Source organism: Anarhichas minor, unplaced genomic scaffold (assembly GCF_050575085.1).
Source record: "Anarhichas minor isolate MPS153535 unplaced genomic scaffold, ASM5057508v1 ptg000045l, whole genome shotgun sequence".
NCBI classification, from domain to species: Eukaryota; Metazoa; Chordata; class Actinopteri; order Perciformes; family Anarhichadidae; genus Anarhichas; species Anarhichas minor.
The window spans coordinates 8,167,195-8,187,858 of NW_027466491.1; the positions used below are offsets into that span (position 1 = coordinate 8,167,195).

Sequence of the window (20,664 nt, forward strand, 5' to 3'; positions counted from 1 at the left end):
GTTGTAACATCTCTGAGCTGTAAAAATGAAGACAAAGAAAAGCGTTTTCTCCTTTTTTATTAACATTTAAAAAACAAGACTTTGGTTTTCAGGTTTACTTTCACATTTGGCTTCCATGCCAAGATTTAGAGTCAGGAGCTTATTAGTTTAGCATGAAGAGAGGACGCAACGGGAAACGTTTAAAACTGCACCTACAATGCTCACTAACATTCTTATTTGTGCTTTTAGGGAGTCATGTGGTGTTTGGATTATAGAACAAAGATAAGTTAGTGAGCTTTAGGGAGGGCCAGGCCTCCAGTCTTTATGCTAAGCTAATTGCTCAACCAAGGGTTGAAGCTTCACCTCAAACGTTAGCATATTACTCAATGTCAAACCATTATTTTATAAGCAAAACATTTTCTCACAGCATTGAATCCCAAAACTACGTGGCTAGATACCACTAGAAGTAAAGTGAGGATGTTCGCTGTAATCCTAAAGATAACTTTACGTACCACATGAATCTGACTGCAGCTTAGGACGTGAAAACAGAATTCAAATGTTTCAATAATAAGGTACATTAATGCAATCAAACCTTGCATTTTTAGTTCATGCGTTATATTTTGGACAGCCTTAATAAATATAAATATATGGTCATGAAAATACTGTAACAGTGGAGGTCTCATGTTCTACAAAGGTTGCTGGAAGGGGTTGGCACAGTTTGTTTTTCACAAAGCAAATCTCAAACACCAGAGTTGTGACTGGTTTCTGCTGCGTCGCCCTCATGAAAAAACTCATCTTCCTTCAGCATGCTCTGAAACACAAAGAGACAATGACTCAGGTTTGTACTCTTGTTGGTCATTGTTCTACCCCATGAATGTTAAAAACAAACAGTTTATTGTCTTGTACGGTCAGTATCTCACTGTGAGATTGTTGATTTCCTCAGAAAATTCTCCTATCTGTCTCACGGTCCCTTCAGAGTCTTCCATCTGCCAAAAACATACACAAACAGAGGGTCGAGACACATTCTAAATACTCCGATTCATGATATGTTGTCAGGGAATATCTCCGTACCTGTTCCAGGTGTTCCTCATAGATCCGGACGCCCGTCTGGAAGCTGCTGCTTTTGGGCATTTCCACGTTCATGGGGCAGACGTACTCGTCGCTATCGTCCTGACGTTTCTTCCTCAAAGTGCCAAAACCACCGAATGAGAGGCGTCGAGGCTGCAGGAGGAAAAAGGAGACGATCAGCAGCGGAACATCACGGGTTCATATTCAAGTAGAGCTGAAACAATTCATTGATGTGTTGTTATTTGTTTGTGTCGAGTGGACGGGCAGATACCTTGATCTTGGCGGTGGCGCTGAGGACGACGTAGTCGGGGTTCTCCAGACAGTCCTGTTTGAGCCGCTGCGCCTCGGAGCCCACGAGCAGGTGGAAATGTGTTGCCAGGTGGCGTCTCAGCAGGGTTTTGTTGGGAGGAATGTTGAGCAGGAGGGCGAGTGCTTCCACGTTGAAGCGGGGCTCCAACACCTTTTGGAGCGTGAAGACATTTGAGAAAACATCATGGTGAGAGGTCACAGAAGAGAAGTCTGATGCGGGGCGGCATCAATAATAAATAGCATTTCAAACATTTGTTTTCATCTCCTCCTGATCCCCTCACCATCAGTCCTCCATGAACACCGCTGCCCCTCAGATTGGGAGCGTATTCTGCCAAATCAACGGAGCGCAGCCACTCCATCACTCGGTGGTTGGTCCACTGGGAGATCTCTGCTGGTGTCATGTTGTTCTGGACAACACAGAGAATTTTAAATACAAAACCCAAAGCAGCTTTCAAACAAAAAGGGAGAAAAGAGTTGTGACTTCCTGTGTGATACCTCGTCAGAGGGCCGTCGCCTGAGACAGTTGGGTTCGTAGCAGTTGAGGCGGAGGACCTGGATCGCCCTCTTGATGCTGAGGTGATGGAGAACACTGCCCACCTTCAGAGACAGTAAGTCCTCCTGGGAAACAGCCACGGGATCAAACAACGGGAAAGTTCAGCCAGAATATTAAAGAAGGTAAAAAGCTTCCACAGGGGTTCTAATGCAACATGAAGGTTTTCAACGCACCACCGTCATGTAGTGCAGCATGCATCCATCAACACGAGCCTCGTCAAAGTGGCTTTTGTACTGCGGGAGGCCGATGTCATCCAGCCACCCTGAAAACACACATTTATTCATGAATTAAAACAGCCGAGGGGGGAAAATCTGTCGTTTGTATGAAGCAAGACGACGTCGCACTCACTGGTCACCCAGTTGTGGTCCAGTCTGCCCTTGAGGTCGTCCTCTGACCCGAGAGCCTGCAGAGCCAGCTGCAGCTTCTTCCTGTGGAGAGGGTGCTTCATGCACAACTCCTGAGCAGGGAAAACACAACATCATGTGCAGGAAACCTTTACAGCCTGCAGCAAGTGATCTAGTGTAGGGCTGCAACTAAAGATTATTTTCACTGTGGATTATGTTCTTGATTAATCGATTAGTTGTTTGGTCTTTAAAATGTCAGAAAATGGTGAAAAATGGGGATCAGCGTTTCTCAAATTCCTTTTTTGTCCACAACTCAAAGATATACAGATTCAAGAAGCTGGAAACAGAGAAATTTGCTTTCTTCTCTTAAAAACGTACAGAAATCGATTAATCGATTACCAAAACAGTTGTCAGAGTATGTTAACAGAGTTTTGGGCGTCTAAACTTGGGCTTTGGAAGCTAAAAATAATGTTAAAAAAAAACGACAGTTTGTGTCTTCAATAACCTCTTGATACTCATAACGTTTGCAGTGCAACAATAATTTAAATGTTGAGTTTCGGAACATGCGCATGCAGAGATTTGGGATAAATGAAACTGTGTCTTGCACCCTGAAACACAACTTTCCTACCTTCTCCAGATCGTGTTGTGACGCCCTCAGCAGCGTTTGTCCCGATTTGATCCAGCTCTGACCCTGAGCGACGTATAACCCGAGGCCCTGCTCATGCAGCCACGCACACACTTCATCTTTACTCCACCGCGAGAAAGGAACTTCAACAACGCTGACGGGGACAGAGAGGGAGTATTGACCGCCACGAATCAAACCGGTGCAGCCGTGACGTACAGAGACAACCGTCGCTAGTTAAGAACTGCATCGACGCCTACTTGTGTTTAGATTCACGCGACCAGCCGAGTCGAGGGCCGGCTGTGGCTCTGACTCCTCCCCTCCGGAACTCCATCTCTGCTTCATCGTCGAGGTTGAAGGAGCTGGAGTGACTCCTCTTTAGTCTGCAGCAGGATCACATCATAAATGAGCAAATAGATCATCGTCTTATGTTACCTTTAAGTACAGCTGGCACACCCTGAATGTTACCTGCCAAAGAACTTCATGAAGCCTTTGGACTTCTTTTTGGCTTCAGGTGAGGACGGCAGCAGGGCTCCATCGGGGGATTTCCGTGGAGGAGCGCCGGCCAAGTCCAGGTGCTCTGTGCCTCTACGTTCCGCCTCAGCTGTAAAAGTTATGACATACACGTTAACGTGACGTACCGCGACACAGCCGGGTCAGATCAGGGTTTACAGCTACAGACGCTCCACTACGACCCAATGTTAACAAACTAAAGAACAAAGAAGTTAACACGAGTATTACAACCGCTACCACCCATGCAAAAGAGTAGTAAACTACTACGACACAACTCACAGAGTTTCTCATTTACAGCGAATGAGAAATGCTTCACTACTTGACTGGAAAGTACCAACAGAAGGTCTTCATTGCAGATGGCTTAAAGTCATGGATAAGGGACAACTGGATGTTTAGTAAAGGAAATGATTTAGAGCACCTTTCTTGTTAAATAGTGTATAGTTTTAACTCTTCAAGCCATTCGATATGCGTCAAAGGAAACAGAATCATTATTTGTTGTGGCTCTGACAAGGTGCTCCATCAGTATGACAGCATGTGATCATCAGACTTCAGAAAGTTAAAATGGTCACATGGCTGCGTCACAGTCTTTATTCACATCCAGCTGTGTAATCCAGAGCTGCCATACTGCAGGCCGACAAGGCCACTCTGCTCTACCGTACCTAACGCAGGTGCACTGGCACTCCGGGTGCGATCTTCACAATTTACAAGAGCCGAGAAAGAAACACGAGGATCAGTAACGAAACATAAACACACATCTCAACATATAGAAAATATGTGATCATTTTCAAGGAGCTGAGAATCACCCAGGTTCGGAGAGCTGGTTGTCTGCTTGCCTCCACGCAGCTTGAAGAAGCCGCGGCCGAAAGAAGAACGGGCCTTCTTGGTACCAAAGCTCCCATCGCTGGTTCTGAGAGGAGATGAGGAACTGGGTCCTGCTTTATGTTTGGTCTGTGAAAAGAAAGAAAATACAGGAGTTTAGAGACGCTAGGACATTTAAAGATGAACCATTTCACCTTTAAATTCAAGAAGTACGAGAGAGAGAAAAGTGTAGTTGCACCATTTAACCACTAGGTGTCAGAGCAGGACAATCTCATACAGTGTGTCCTGTGTATATGAATATATTAATACACAGTCATTCACTCAAAACCAAGAGAACCTACTCGCATGGACAGATTCACAACCAACACTTTGAGTGTTTAAGTTATTGTGAATAACATGATAATGTGAGGCTCGTGTTACCTCGTCCTGCTCTTACCTGCTCGGTGCTGCTCGGCTGTGGGACGTCTGAGGAACTGAAATAACAACAAGTATTCAAGCGTTTAAAGCTTAAAGAGTCCTGAAATATCCTCACCATCAAGTACTGTAGAAATACTGTTACTTTGCAGACATACCGCATAATAAAAAGTCAGATCACTGGTGTAAAAATCGACTAAAAGACAAGAGTTTATATAGAAATGTAGCCATTTCCCTAAAAGGTTACATGAAAAAAGAACAAATAACACTTTGTGGTGTCAAAATAAAGAGACTAAAATTGAATGACAGCTTTCTGGCCATAAACTGCAACTACTTCCAAACTTTACAGTACATTTTAGATGTACCATGCACACACACACATTTCACAAGCTGCTCTTATCAGGACCGTGTGGGCGTGCACAGACTTTGTTTTCATTAACATCTTCTGGACTCTCCTCATATTGTACTATAATATGTAATGTGTATTATTGCTGCACTGAGTCTCCGCCCACCTTCTACCTGCACAGAGGTCTGATCAGCCAGGATGTAGATGTGATTTATATTTAGAGAACTGTTACTTTCACTGAACTTTAAACATCTAGCTGCTTTTTTCACCCACACGTCCAACTGTCCAAGACACGTTGGAGTCTTTCAGAAATGTCTGTGAACAAACTGTCCAAAGCATCTGCTAGAACTCATTCATATTTTGTTCATATATTCAGAGCATTTAATTTCACTCGGGAGAAGAGAGAAAGAGGGTTTAATCATATGCAGGAACTGAGTTTTACCTTTCGACTGCCTGTAACAGTTGTTCTATGTCCAGGTCGTTCATCTCAGAGAGCACTGCTATACATGGAATAGACTGACAAAACATGATTAATTGAACATATTTTTCCCAACAGCAGAACAAATAATAACCCAAACAGAAGTGGGAGAGAGGGAGGCTGAAATTGAGCTGTTCTAAAAGGAAGTGAGTCTGGGTTTCATCCTGTGTGCAGATTGTTCAGACAGAGGTTGTGTTTACCTCGCCAGAGCTTCTTCCTGCCTCCCCTTCCAGCGCCGGTGTGACCTGATCCACCTCCATGAAGACAGAAACCGAGGGATCATCTGGGATATCGTCATAGTCATCGTCTGAGGGAGGACAGGTAGGACGGTCATCAGGCTGCCATAAAGCATCGCGATATGAACTAACTGTATATTTAACATACAGGAACGGAGGCTCTTTCTTCTTCTTCTTTTCCTGAATAATGTCATTAATGTTTGAGATAAATGTATCCGTTTACTGTCCTTTATAAAGAATATAAAACATTGTATGTCAAATATTCTCATTGTTTCAGCTTATAAACTGATGTAGTGAAGTCATTATTTATGTTTCCACTAATACAGCGTATTATAAATAAAATGATGCTCTACATAATTCCACACACTGCCTTCTGCATTCATTGCTCTTTGTCAAATCTTGAGGAACTGACAGCTGCAGACTCTTTGATGAGAATTAAACAGACTGACCTTTTACCGGCTCCGGCACATCCTTGCACTTAGTGAGCGACTCCTCCAGCTCCTTTATCCTTTCCTCCTGCAGATAAACACGCACGACGTTCCAGTTACCACCGCTTTAAACAAATCAAAGCTGCTGCTGCTGCTACTGCTGCTGCTGCCGATGACCACAGCGTCACATCACACTGTACCTTCACGTCGTTGGCCGACGCCAGGGACTCCAACACCATCTTCATGTTCAACACTTCTGTATCTGGAGGAACAAAACACACACACACACACCCTTTATACTTTAAACTCCACCCTGGCTCTGAACCCGCTGGGGCTCAGTGTGCTGGTCAGCGCAGCTCTGGTTTCAGCTAGAACCACAACTTATCAAAAACAGACTTTCTGTGTGTTTCACCTGAAACGCTGCACCATTAAACACGTGCTAACCACTTGGTAATCTAATCCGAACCGTGTTTATCTACCGGGAGAACCTCAAGTGAACCGTGAAGCGTGTGTGCCACAGTAGAGCTCGTCCTTGCATTGAGGGAGATGAGTAGAGTTTGACACCATTTCATCCGTCAGAATCCCATTTTTTATCTTCTAATCAAATCTTAATCTTGTCAAATTAATTCTAACAACTTTAAAGCTTCAATAATCAATAACTTTACATTAACAATGGATCACAGTGTCAGTCACTCATTTCTGAGTCCAAGTCATTTCAAAATCATAATTTGTTTTGTTGCAGTCAGTTTGTTATTTTCTCAGACATGTGACCCGGTCAGGGGGCGGAGCTTTACAGATCTGATCTGGTCAGTGAACAAACAACCAGTGTCTGTACAGTGAGCTGGAAGACACAACACAAGCCTATCAGATTACACTGTAGAACACGTGTTTACAGCAGACTCCCCTTCATTTAGATCATGGCGTTCCTCTCCCATCAGAGAGGATTAGATAGGGCCGGCGGTGGGAGGAAGGAGGAAAACAGAGATGTTTGGTATGGAGCCGACAGACAGACAGATAAGTAAAAACAAAGGGCCTCACATCGCCTCATTATAGTTCAGACTGTCTGTGAAATAATAATGAATGGGGCGATCCGGATGAAAGCAAAGTAGCCATTATGTTTCCAGCAAGGATGCTGGAGGGGGATCTGGTGTTGTTGGAATGTGAACTGTCTGTTTGTCTAATCCCTGTAAGCCCGTTTGTATCATTAGACTCCATGGAACAGCACAAGAAGCTCCCAGACATTTCTCTAAAACAGCTCCCCACCTCTCTCTCCTCCCTCGGCTCCGTTGTGGCTCTCCACCCTCAGTCTGCTCTCGTCCTTCAGCCTCCTCAGCTCCTCCTCTCGCTCCTCCAGCTGCCTCTGCAGAAGCTGCAGCTCCTCCTACAAATCAGAGGAGACGCAAAGTCAGCATTCTGGGATTATCATCACTTTGTGTGCGTGTGTGTGTGTTAATGACACTTGGGGAGACGGATGCAATAAAAAAAAAATAACTTTTTAGTGTCCACTCGTGGTTTTAGAATAACAAGATGAACAGGAAAAAGGGAAGGACATGACAAACACGTATAATACAACACATCATCATCACTAATGCATGACATAGAAAACAGACAAATGCAGCAAACCCTGAGATCTGAGAAGGTAGAAGATGAGAATGTTTGGCTGTTTTGTTTAATAAATTACTCAACAAAGGACAGCCTCACAGAGCCTCTAGCTTCGCTGTAGACTCATAGTCTTGATATATTATATATGTTTAGTAGTAAACTGGATTTAATGTGTAAAATGAGTGCCCCCTTGCACACAAGATTAGTAAGACGTGTTAGTTTCTGTGCTCTATTCAACACACTGTGATTGGCTGTGAAGGGATTCAGTGGAAGCTCACACTATTCACTAAACTGTGGACATGCATATAAAACGACCACAAAGAGTCTCATCAACAGCAGATTCAGATAACAACCTGATTGAAAATTGACTGAAATTAAGAAGACGCACCGATTAACACGATGTGTAGCTTGGAAAAATGGTACTTTTAGTCACCTGAGTAAACAGTGTGATTCTGTAGATATGTTGTTTCAGTCTCCAGGTGTTGATACAAATAAAGAGCTTTAGAACCAGGTAGGAATCCTGAAACCGGTCCGGGTGAAAGCACTTACAGCGAGAGTGGAGAAAGTCGGGAAAGCAGTGTGCAGCAGTGGAGAAGCAGCAGGTTTAGAGGATCTTAAAGGGCCAGAAAGGAAGAAGAGGACAGGGCTGGAGGTTAAACCTCGGTCACCTCGTCGCCAGTGAACCGCTCACTGTTCCGCTTCGGACGCTTGACAGGTTAGCATGTTGCAGAAAGACGTTAAAACCACAGCAGAAAAAGGGGGGTAAAGAAAGGGAGCAGAGAATAGATGTCAGAGGGGAAATCACAGCGTTTTAAACACGTAATGAAGCGTCTCAAAGGATAATTCAGATCTGCCGTCATGGCCAAGTGTAAAAGAATAAAAGCGTCTGCTATCTGGAGCTTCAGCACACTCACTTTGGTAGCTTTGAGTTTCCTCTCACACTGCAGTCTTTCATTCTCTATGTCAGTCACCCTGAACCGCAGGTCCGTCACTTCCTGGTACAAGCCCTGGGGACGAGAAAGAGAACTCCCATGACCCATTAAGCTCAGAGAGAGACCTGCAGCGGGCGGGTTCATGGAGGCTGTGTGGGAGAGAGGTCAGAGGGAGAGAAGTCCTGCCAAGAGCACCAAACATTATTTTCAGGCCGACGTCCCATCGGAGAGAATTTGAGAAGCTAAATCCACAAATGAAGACGGATCCCGGACTGAAGGTGAAAACGTCACGGTCAACTGTTGTCAAACTGTTTTTATCTCAATCAATCAGCAGCACTGTAGGAGTCATAACGATGAATCCCTTTGTCTCTCCTGAATGGAAAGCGCGTCAGTTGATCCTGATTAGCATACAGTATGTAAATACCAAAGCCAATCCTCATCAAAGGGCACGAGACTGCAGCGCCGTGAACACACACAACAGACAAGTTGTAAGAAAGCGAAGTACTTTCTGTTATTTGATTTATTGCTGAAAAGCGAAATCTATTACTTGAAACGAGAGAAGAACATTGATTCATTATTAGATTATGCCTCGCTGAACTTTAATTGAATACTACTTAGTCTTAGGCTTAGTCCAACACAACACTCAGTCCTCTTTGAAGAAAGCAAACGAACTGTGACTGTAAACACGACTGTTCATTGGAAGGAGTTCTGACAGTACATGAGTTGTGACTGAGAAGGGTTAATAAATCAGGTGCTGCAGGTTTAAACAAATACAGAAATCAGAACACGTCAGCGTTGCCTGGATGGGACTGACCGGTTGTGTTCTTTAGGGCTCGATTTAAAGCTTAATGGGGAAAATGGAAACAAAAATAAATACACGCGGTTGCATTCAATTCGGACTTCAACTCCCTTCAGACGTCTACTGTCTGGAAACATAATATTCCCCAAATATATGTCCCGGCTAGTGGACGGAGTGTATGGAAACTATAACTCCCACAACCTTTTAGCCCCTTAGAGGGGGGAGAGAGGGGAGAGGGGGAGGTATGGGCGGAGGTGGGCTCTGGCAGGAAACAGCTGCTGGAGCACAAGGGGTGTTTAAGCCTCTTCTGTAACCCTTAAAGGAGTTCACCCTGAACCACATGACACATCTGAGTCCTCCAGTGGAGTGAGACCGACCTCTGTGACTTTAAAACAATGACCGGGTGGCTTCCAGGATCCAGAGTCACATGAAAGCGAGCTGCAGGTGCAGCGGAGAACTTCAGCTATACCTCTGCTGCGCTTCACACGGCGGTGCATTGTAAGGACGCGTTGGTACCTCATTGTCCCTGTGATCTCTCTCCACGGCCGTCAGCATCAGCTTCAGACTGGACACCTCGGTCATCAGCTCCAGCTTCTGGGTCTCCAGCGTTGTCCGCTTCAACAGCTCCTGTGGAGCAAGGTGCACACTGGGTAAAGCGGCATTCAAATATATTTCCTGGAGAGGTAGACATTTTGAAATGGACCGGGATTGGACTGTGTTACCTGCAGAACCGAGGCATGGTGACTCTATAGAGGCCTTACCTGCTGCAGCAGATCCTCAGTAGCATTTAGTTTCTGCCGATGATGATCCAGGCACGTGTCGAGGTCCCGAATCTTTTCACCCTGCACCTCGACCTGGTCTGTTAGAACACTCACCTGGACAACGGAGAGACATCGGCGTTAATCACACAAAGTACTCTGAGAGCACACGCTGTAGGTCCTAAAAAAAAACTACAGCTCCCAGCTGTTTTAGGAAATGATTCATTCCTCCTGGAGAATGAAGCGATGCACTCGTGGTGACCTCTGTTGTGAATGATGAATGCCTGTGGGGCTGAGTGCCACAGACAGGGCAGGGACGAGGGACAGGGTTGAGGGACGGATTGACAAATTGTTGGTTGTGTTGTTTTTCATGGGATTTGTAGACATAAAGAGACTAAGAGAGAAATCCATCACCATTTAGGTACAATGCCACCATTTCATTCATTTTGCAACTATTTAGAAAAAGGAAAACAGCATAGCTAACCTAAAAACTAATGAATAACATTTACTCTGCTCCTCAAACTATTCGGTCTTTTCCAACTATCAGAAAAGCTGTTCAGTCTTCATCGATTTGTTTTGAACTAAGGAACCCATGCTTTATAAAAAGGCCACGTGTAACAATACAGATCAATTGTTCCCATCCAATAAACAAACCAACAAATGGCTCTGAGAGGGTGGTCATTTCTCAGCCACGTAAAATACTGCTTAGCTGCGTATTCGGGAGCAGTTGTTGTGCTGCCTTGCAGCGACAATGAGGAGTTGTGCTCTCTAACCTGAAGAACAAGACACTCTTTGTCACACTCCAGCCGGGACAGACGTTCTTGGTAGACTGCTTCTGAGCCGTGGCCGTTGGTCTGAAATGAGAAACAACGTGTGCTGGTTTCTGTTGTCTGAACACATTTGCTGCATTTGTTGCACGACTTCCATAAGGTTTCCAACTGTTCTTTCTTATGAAACGGGAGCTCGTGAAAGAAGAGGGGGGGGGGGGGGGCGGGCCTTTGGCTGTCATGTTGAAATACGGTCCAGATGCAAACACACACCAGCCTTGAGCCACATGGATCTTCTAATGGGTGCACATCCCTTAAGTGGATAACTACATAACCTCCCTGACAATGAACTCACATGCTTTTCCCTTGAAAACCATGTGAGTTGAGTTTCCAGAGAAAAATGTGAGGGTCAATGTCACATGAAAGTGATTTGAAAATGGAATCAAAAGCGTCCTCGTCTCCCCAACTCACACACGGAGAGACGAGGCCGCGAGGGAAGAAAAACAAGCGCCTCGGCCAACTATCAACGTGCGTTTGGAGGATGGAAACTATTTGCAGCACGACTCCTATAGAACCTCCATCACTCATAAAGCACGTCATAACAGCCCTTCTACAGTAAACAGAGTCAGCGTAAAAAGGCAGCGGAGCCGATCAAGAGATGCAGAAGTTAGGAGGATGAGTCACACCAGGCCAGCTCTCAGAGACGCTGGTGTTATTAGACACAGACGCTTTATAATGACAGTGCTGTTTGAGATCTGCTCAAAAGCTCATTTGCAATAGCTGCGTCTGCGACCACGTTTGCGTTCGTTTATGGATGCTGGTGAGCTCGTGAGCAGAACTGTTATTGTTGTAGCTAAGATGCTGAAGGTTTGTGCCGCGATAAATCTCATCCGGCTCTCAAGCGGACACATGATATGACAAGTGTTAACGGCCCCGGAGTGAGAAAAGCTCCAGTATACACACACATCTCATCTTCTGTTTCAAACACGTGCAACAGCCACCACACCACCCGTCGAGGGTGAATAGACCTTTATAAATGGACCCGTTACCAGTCGTCCCTGCAGCCACTCTACCAGCCCGTCTGCGGTGGAATCGGGGATCTGACATCGCAGGTTGTTCCTCTCCTCGTTGTCCATGAGCTCCAGAACTCCGCGCAGGTCCTCCAGCAGGTGCAGCACCCGGAGGCCCCCCAAGAACGGCGAGGTGGGCGACTGGCAGTCAAAGAGCCCGTTGGAGTAGTCCATGGCCTTGGAGCCTGGAGGGAAAGAGAGGAAGAGTTAGATGTGAGATAACAATAAGAAGAACTCGTCACTCCACACAAATCATTGAGTGAAGTTCAGAAATATTATAGCTGCTGTTAATCTAATGTGTTCAATAATCAAAGTAATCAAAACGGCAGGTTTTATCATAAATAAATAACCTTTAGACAAACAATCGGATACACAGACAAAAACATATCTAATTTCTTACATTCCCTTATTTTTGTACTTGTATCTAAAAAAAAAAAAAAAAAGTATTTAAAATAAAAGATGGACTTAATTTCCTCTGAGAACATTCAGTTCTTCACTGAAGACATTGACTTTCATTTAGCATTCATATCACAAGTTCATGTTTTTGCAAAATAACAGCGTCAATAACTGTACTTAGGTGCTTAATGGTATTCTCTCCACCTCGGCATCATCACACACTCTCCTCGGCTTTTATCAAACATCATGTGACACAGTATAATCAATTAATGCCAATTAAATCTTCTCCTGTATCTGTGGAAACCACATTTTCTGATTTGTCTTGGAAGCAAACGCAGCAGCGTGTCGACTGATCTCGAGTGCATGATGTTCCCACCGTGTGCAGCCGCCTTCTCCTCACCATCTGTCATCCGTCCTAAATGCCACAACGAAGACGTCCAACGGTAACAAAGAGGGGGCTAAATACGTAAATATACAACAACAAAAAGCATGGCTTCCCCCACAGTAGCGAGGGAGCGGGGGGGGGGCTTGATGACGGCCGTGGGGGAACAGTGGGGATGTCATGTGATCGGCTGCCTCGCTCCCTGTTGGAAAGGTCGGCGCTATAATTACACACACCAGCGGAAAAAGTGGGGACTCTGAAAGTGAAGCCTGCTCTGCTCATCTGCAGCGGCACAAGTCCACAGTACGCCAAACTCACAGAGCTTGAATAATCATTAGTGTGCGTCACTGCGGGGACAATGGAAACTTTCTTGCATTTCTCATGGTGGAGGAATGCAGCGGCGGCAGAAAGGGCCAGTGATCCTGCGGCACACATTCAGCGTTATTCCAAACCGTTGTGTGTATTCAGGGGGATTACGTTAGGCTGCAGGTAGAAGGGGAAGGAGAAGGGAACATTGTGTAACCGTCTACCGTCAATGCTTTCCAGATGTGGGCCAGACTCTATAGTGTGCCATGCCCACTTTAAACAGTGCTATGGTCTTAAAGCCCAAGTGTAGGATGTGGTTACCTGCTATGATCCCGTCCATTTGCTCCAAGGCGGCGGCCAACATATCGCTGGCGTCGGACATCATCTTGTGCTCAATGAATCTGAAAAAAAAACATGAAAATATGTCATCCTCCAACAATGGTAAAAGCATTGTACATTAAAAAAAAGAGGATGTGGTATTAATATCTCAATTAGTCCTTAACAGGATTAGACAAATGGAAACTCATCTAACGTAAGATGTCATGACTGCTGGGAAACATCCATCTGCTAAAGAAGATCAAAACTCCGTAACAACCACTAAAAAGAACGTGTGATGAAAGGATGCATTAAACAAAATAATAACCTCTTCATGTGAAAGCAATAATCAGATTAATCAATAATGAATCATTAGTTTAAACTCTAATCCCGTGTATTTTTACAGGTCAAAGCGTTGCTTTAGTTCTGAACAAGCATCACTGTTAAACTTTAAGGTCACGGGTGCTCACGGGTGCTCTTGGGCGGGCTCCTATCTGGAATAGTGGCACTACTCTCCCAGTGGTCTCTGGCCCGTAGCATCGGCATGCTCGGCATCTCAAACATCCATAACAACGTGGGACAGTATCCTCCATGACCAAACACGCATCGCTCTCTCCTTCACTTGCACACATCTCTTCAAAATCTGATTTAAAAAACACACAGAGGAACTAAAGCCCAGGACTATCAACATTGAAACAGTGGCTCTGCTTGTTCAGAAGTCTCATTGTGGGGGGGGGGCACAGTGTCACACCCAGCAGGGTACAACATTAAGAGCGTAATCAAACCAACGGCCTCTATATGAGCTGGAGGCCGCTGTTAGAACAAGGGGCCTTAAGTGCTGCATTTCAACTACACACCCCACAGAAGGGGGAAGAACACCACACACACCGCTTTGTATCGGCCCCACTCCGTCAATGTAACTTTAAGATTCATCGTGAACCGAATTCTCGTGACGTGCACGAACACTTGAAACATTTTCGAGCCATCTGAAAGGACAGAGCAGGACTGCAGGTCGATAAGAACGCCAGAAAACACCTCAAATAAAGAATAAAACGTCACAGTTCTCGTCTTCCTACGAATACTTTTCCCAGAGTTTGATGGAACCCCATCACTCCCTCTCACCGGGGGTGGAAGATGTATTTGGTCAGCTGCTGGTTTCACCCCGCGGGGGGGGGGAAACCTAAAAGCTTGATTCTTTTTCCAAAAAGACACATTTTCTGTTGAGAATCCAAATATATAACAAACTACATGAAGAGAGAACCACCCGTGTGTGCTGCTATCTTCTGCTCTACTCGGCTATCTCTTCTGGTCACGGTGCGACCCACGGGCGTAGAGATGAAACTAATCCCAGTGTGTGTTACCACCGTCCTTCCTGTCTCTGCTGTCTCGTGATAGAAGCCACATCACAGCTGGTGTCATGGGATTCAAGAGAAATCCAATTGAGTGGAAACCAGAGATCCACTTCAGCCAATGTGCAACGTTCAGGTTTCATGCATGAGACAGAATCACGTTTGCACAGAAACTTTCCACGTGAGCAACTCTGTCCATTCTTCAGACTCGTAGAAGCAGTCCCTTTAAAAGGCCGGGCTGAGATATTTTCCACTTCTGTTCGCGTCAGTGGCGAGCCGGTCATCCGTGAAGAATCTTCAGACTAAAGAAACCCTGAGGAGAGAAGCCCACAGGCGAGGGTCCATCTCCCCGAGCGGCGTGTAGCGCCGTCTGTAATGATGATTGATAAGAGTGGAGGAGTGAGCACTACACACATTCCTGAGCAGGTTAGTTATCCCGAAGAAAAGCAGACACTGACGCCTGGTACTGACATCCCCGCTGGCCTCCCCCCCCCCCCCCCGCATCCTTCACACTACACCGAAGAGGACTGGATTCTAGCTGGTGGTGGTGTTGCTCAGTTTGTCAATTAAATTGGACGCTGTTACTTTGACTCAATAAATACATCATCCTGCTGCTTTAAATTACCCGCCAAAGCACAAAATGTGTATTAATCCACCGCAGCAAATAGTCCCCAATAGATGCATTATTTACTCCTGATCGAGGGAATTACAGAAGCTTTCTCTAAATAAAACTATAAACGTGTGATCTGTCTTTAACGGTTCACGGCTTCACTAGGAAATGAACGGGCTTGTGGATGAGCGCCACAGACAAGGCAGGCAAGTCAGAAAGTATTGAGAGATAAATGGATAACATTGTGTTGGTCGACCTGTTTTAAATGATCCGATGCGATCAATCTAACAGCAACATTTCCTGCCTATTCTATAGAAATACAAATATGTCTGAAAACTAAACTTAACTGCTGTACGGTGGTTTTAACATCAACCAGATGGAGAGAGGGAGGTATGGAGGGGGAGGGACAATGGGCTGGGATTACTTGACCCCTGTGCTGAGTGGTGGGGCTCTAAAACACACGCGCACACACACACACACACACACACACACACACACGTATAAATACAGAAACACACGCCTCACACACTCCGATAGCTCACTTCCAGCTGTGGTACAGATGTGGATTTCAGAATTGAACTGGCTGAGAATAGTAACAGAGCAGCATTAGCTGTTGTAGTACAGTAACTGGTCATCGCGTGGTGCAAGTGTCAATCAAAACATTCTAATATATTCTACTTATAGCTGCTGCATAATAGTTTGGCTGATGAACTATGAGGACACAATGCCAACGTGTCCTTTGTTTTGACAGCACCAGACTGTCATCATCATTCATAACAACAACACTGTAGAGCACCATAAGTACAGTTTGCTCAGCTCTCATATCCTCACGCACTATGCTCTCTTTGTGGAGAAACTCAGTGTTGGAGATCTTTATTGATCAGTTAACTAAATTGTTTGAGTGTTCGTCAACTCAGCATTTCTTCGGTCGAGGGCGGCCCTGATGATGGTATTGATAGTAGTTGCAGTAACATTTGCAGATAGTAACGTATCTCAATTAGAGTCTCAACTGACACTTAATGTTCAAGCATGAGCTGCTGATGATTATTTCTTATGTATTAATAAAATGTTAGAAAATGCGAAATCACAAGCTCCCAGAGCCCCAAGAACACGTCTTCAAATGTCTTATTTTATCCGCTCAACTGTCAGAAACCCAAATATATTCATTGTGCGATCATATAAGACCAAGACGAGCAGCATCGACACATTGATCCACTAATTGTTTCAGCTCTAACCTCAATTAGCTGCAGTCCAACAGTACGTAAGAGAGGTAACGTGGTGGACATGAAGCGTGACCCGTGGGAGTCTATCGCTGGTGAAATCCAGCCCCCAGTCTCTGTTTACCTTTCCCCCCTGACAGATGTGCAGTGGACTTTAACTTTGGGCTGCTGTGAGGTCAGACTGTTTGACACAAAGGAGCAGCCATTCAACCACACGGAGACCCCCGGCACAGACAACTCTTTGTCTCTCACAGACTCACATGATAGCGCCTGATCTCAAGTTAATGCGGCCCTCGACTCAGCCTCCATCACAGTCAGAAAGCACATTGGAGGGGGGGAAAAATAATAATTGTGGAAAGTGCCGGGAGGCAAGAAGAGGAACCGAGTAAGGAAAACGGACTTTCATTGCGTCTGTTATCAAGGACTCGGCACAGAAGCTTCCCGAGTCGTATTTAGGGCATAATGTCGCAGTTGCTGGTGTAAAATGAGAAAAAGCAGAATGAGGTAGACCTGCGACGGACGACCATAAACACAGAGGCATGCCTACACGCAGGAAGACCGTCACTCAGTCCTGTCAGGAAGCGTTTCCTGGCACATACTGGAGAGACGTCTTCCTCTTCGCCACCGGCACCGACCGCCCTCACAAATCTAAACACTCCTAAAGCCACTCGTACAGCTCATCCATGAACCCGGGCCCTGTAATTAGAGGCAAATGTTTCAGATTAAGCTGAGATTTTAATTTGATTTCAGAAGCATGTAAACATCCCAATATATCATGTGACTTTTAAGTGACACCTCCCTTCTTTCAGAAGACACCGCCACAAGAGAAATGTACCAAGAATGCAAAGAATGCGAATTTCTAGACGTGTGGCTCCAAGAAAAAGAGACATTTAAGAAGTAGAAAGCTTTTGGGTCTGTGCCATGCTGATCTTATACTGCAGGCCAGGTCTGCTGCCAATACAAACTCGGGTCAATAACGGACTCTGCCTGTTGCCTGAGAAAACAAGATGATTGGTGCCAGGATGTGTGTCTTAAACGCTCACTGAGCGATGTGAAATTTGAGTTTTAATACGCCAACACGTCCAGTGTTAACATCAGCAAGCAGGCGCGCAACAGCGTGGACCTCCTGGGCGGCCGACCATCAGCCATGGGGGAGTGTGGGGCGGGATACAAATATGGTTATTGTCAGAGAAGGAAATAAAATCTTTTGTTATGCTTTCAGTTCTCTGCCCGGAAGCCAAGACCTCATCAGAGGCTGCCAGCAGGTCATGCAGCGCCTTCAGGAGGGAGGGTTTCTCCTGAACTACTTCATACCACAAAGGTTCACCAAACAACGGCTGCAGAGGTCTGAGATTAAGCCGGCACTGGACCAGAGGCAGCTTTAAAGTGCTGCCACTGCCTTTTACACAGATAATGTGGGAGGTTCACCGCTGTGGCTTAGAACATTAATGGACATGATGCATGAATGGTGGTCAAATAACATACAAAGACATAAAAAGACAGCACCATTCTAAACTGTAATGTACCAAATCTGAGGAAATGTGATTGTCTCTGTTGACACATTGTTTCTTTGTTCTTCTCTGTGGGTGGTATTTGTCATGATATAAAATAGCTTCATTGTGTTTTATGTTCATGTGAAAGCAATAGTGATGCAGCTGTTATTGATTAGTGTACTAACTGCCTTAAACAAAACCATGAATAAATAGTAAAACTCTCAAGGATATAAGCTTATTTCTTATGATACCATAGCAAGAAAGTTAAATAATGACGTTAATAGACCACACATACGGTTAATAGTGTAAGCAACGTTGACGTAGAAATAAATGATATATTAGATAACGTTAACATAACCAAAGTATCACTAAGAAGTAAAAATGAGCTACGCTAAACTCTGCGTAACAAACATTTTGGATCTCGCTACGTTGCGTCCAATTAAAAGGAGTTAAGGCAATTAAGTTTACGAAACTTTTAAACATTTATACTTCGGTTTAACTTACAGTTTTCGACCAATAAATGGAGATCCTGCAGTCTCCGGCGGCTTTACTCCAAACACTCTTCACAGGAGCTTCATGGTCCCGTTTCTCTGTGAACTGAACTTTTCATCCAGACCATGGGGATCCAAACTAAAATAGACATTTCGAGCGAAGTCAAGCTAAAAAGCAAATGCCGCAGGGACACTTCCGGAAAGAAGGCCTTCAAAATAAAAGCGGGAACTCGGGTCAATCGCTGGTTGTGGTCCCAAAATAAATGGGAGGGGATACAAGCAGATTTAAGAAAGGAAAAATGAATCCTAAATGTTTCCGCCTTTTACTTGAAACTATCTTTTTTGTGAGTTTTTATTTGTTTCAGGCCCCGAAACACTCAAATCAAACGATTTAAGGAGGAAAATTCACTGTTTTCTTTTTAAGGGATTGAAATAAAAATGATCAGCTAAGAAAATGTGGGCATTTTTTCTTGAAGTGAGGAATGTTTCTCACACTTTTTTATGTCGTGTTAAGAATTCAATGTTTGGGATTAAAATCCGCACTATTTTGAAAGTCCGTAACGGAAACAATATATGTTATAACATCGGCTTAACACTGCGCATGCGTTGAACACCAACAACGTCGACGCGCATGTTAATATTGACAATTTACTTATTTTGCACGGTTTAGCAAACACGTGGACCCTCCAAAGCAGATAAAACCCTCAACTACTGGAAAAGTATTAGGAAAAAATAAACTAGCATGACAACAATATTTGTTCAGAATTAATCGGATACTATTTGAATCGAATGATCGAAAAGGAGGTTTAAAATGACGAGTAGACCATGACAGCAACAGTTTGATGATAGATATTAGCTGTAAAGCCTGAAATCAACTCAATGAGCTGCAAGCACATCCCAGTCTTCAGTGCTTTTGATTTTTAATTAAGGTGGTTTTCTCCACATCTCATTTGTACTTTTATGGTTTGATTTCATTTCTATTGTTGAAGAAGAGATAATGGTTTTACCTGGAGGCACTTTATGATTGCACTAAATGAAACGTGTAGCCAATGAATCAGTTTCTGTTGAGTTCTTTTATAGATATCTTAAATTAACTAAGAGTGACTTCTCCTAATTTTAGATTTTCTTCGCTCGGTTTTATCCTTTTCATATCTGTTTCTTCACCTCATTTCTCACTAAAATCGTATCACGTCTTCAATGCAACAAAGGCAAACAAGACAGGATATTAAATTATGTAAAAACACTAAATACAGGACAGAATATAAACATATTGGAAGGCAGAAGGCGTTTCACAGTGAAACTGAGCAGACTGTGCAAACTGCATAAGGGAAATGATTACAGTATCAGGCTGTTACAGTATTCACAGCATCAGCAGGGACGAGGAAAGAAGTGGTGAGATAAGTGAGGGCAGCTCACTAAAGACATAGCGGAGCTCTAACAAAGTGGCCAGTGTGTGGGCGGCCGGCTGGGATCAAACAGAGCAAATCACATCACACAGGGTACACATTAAAAGCCCTATTCTTGGCGAGAAAGGTCGTAGTCATCTTGAGTCCATTTGAGAATAATCACCTGTTGTTTTCTCAAAAACCAAATCGCTAAATATGTTCTCACACACATTCTCTCTGCTCTGCAACAGTTGGGAGGTTGGTGTGTGTGTGTGTGTGTGTGTGTGTGTGGGTGAGATATGAAAAGACAGACCAGCAGGTGGAGTTAGAGGTGTGCTCATGATCTCTGGATGAACTCAACCTTAAGGAGCCTTGGCTTCTTATAACACAGCAAGAGCGTGTACTGTAGACATGATGTAAGACTGTCCCTGAAGCAGAACAGCTGATTTGTCTCTCTGTCTGCAGTCTGGAGAAAACGCTGCATGGCGGTGTTTGATTTAATGATATGTACACTTAAACAGCACTGTCTTACTGAGCAACAAAGTGAGGACATTTCCGTGCCATCTAAGCTTTTTCTGTACGATGTCTGACATCCTGCAAACATTTTGCAAGTTAATGTATCTTTTGTCTTTCATGCATCAGTTCCCCTGGCTGCATTTGAGGATCAATGCATAACCTAA

The 20,664-nt window shown here is 44.5% G+C and overlaps 1 protein-coding gene across 1 annotated transcript; it reads right to left on the bottom strand.

Moving 5' to 3' along the window:
• Positions 1 to 41: 41 nt before the first annotated feature.
• On the bottom strand, positions 42 to 18,736 carry LOC142971081 (liprin-beta-1-like). Its single transcript, XM_076111684.1, has 25 exons — positions 18,613 to 18,736; positions 13,443 to 13,522; positions 12,017 to 12,222; positions 10,974 to 11,054; positions 10,204 to 10,317; positions 9,959 to 10,069; positions 8,626 to 8,718; positions 7,373 to 7,490; positions 6,310 to 6,371; positions 6,131 to 6,197; positions 5,646 to 5,752; positions 5,410 to 5,483; positions 4,644 to 4,680; positions 4,192 to 4,336; positions 3,344 to 3,479; positions 3,136 to 3,258; positions 2,882 to 3,032; positions 2,258 to 2,366; positions 2,083 to 2,171; positions 1,852 to 1,974; positions 1,638 to 1,763; positions 1,319 to 1,507; positions 1,051 to 1,200; positions 900 to 965; positions 42 to 790 (listed from the first exon to the last, which is right to left on the bottom strand). The coding sequence occupies exons 2-25, from the start codon at positions 13,504 to 13,506 to the stop codon at positions 719 to 721; spliced, it is 2,613 nt and encodes an 870-aa protein (XP_075967799.1). The 5' UTR covers positions 13,507 to 13,522; positions 18,613 to 18,736; the 3' UTR covers positions 42 to 718.
• Positions 18,737 to 20,664: the final 1,928 nt, after the last annotated feature.

What these genes read in the sequence shown, in the direction of transcription:
- LOC142971081 (XM_076111684.1), bottom strand. Translation starts at nt 13,506, where the DNA reads ATGATGTCCGACGCCAGCGATATGTTGGCCGCCGCCTTGGAGCAAATG. An exon ending in TTCATGAAGTTCTTTGGCAG is followed by an intron (nt 3,259 to 3,343) that starts GTAACATTCAGG and finishes ATCCTGCTGCAG; the next exon opens with ACTAAAGAGGAGTCACTCCA. An exon ending in GTGTTCATGGAGGACTGATG is followed by an intron (nt 1,508 to 1,637) that starts GTGAGGGGATCA and finishes ACGCTCCAAAAG; the next exon opens with GTGTTGGAGCCCCGCTTCAA.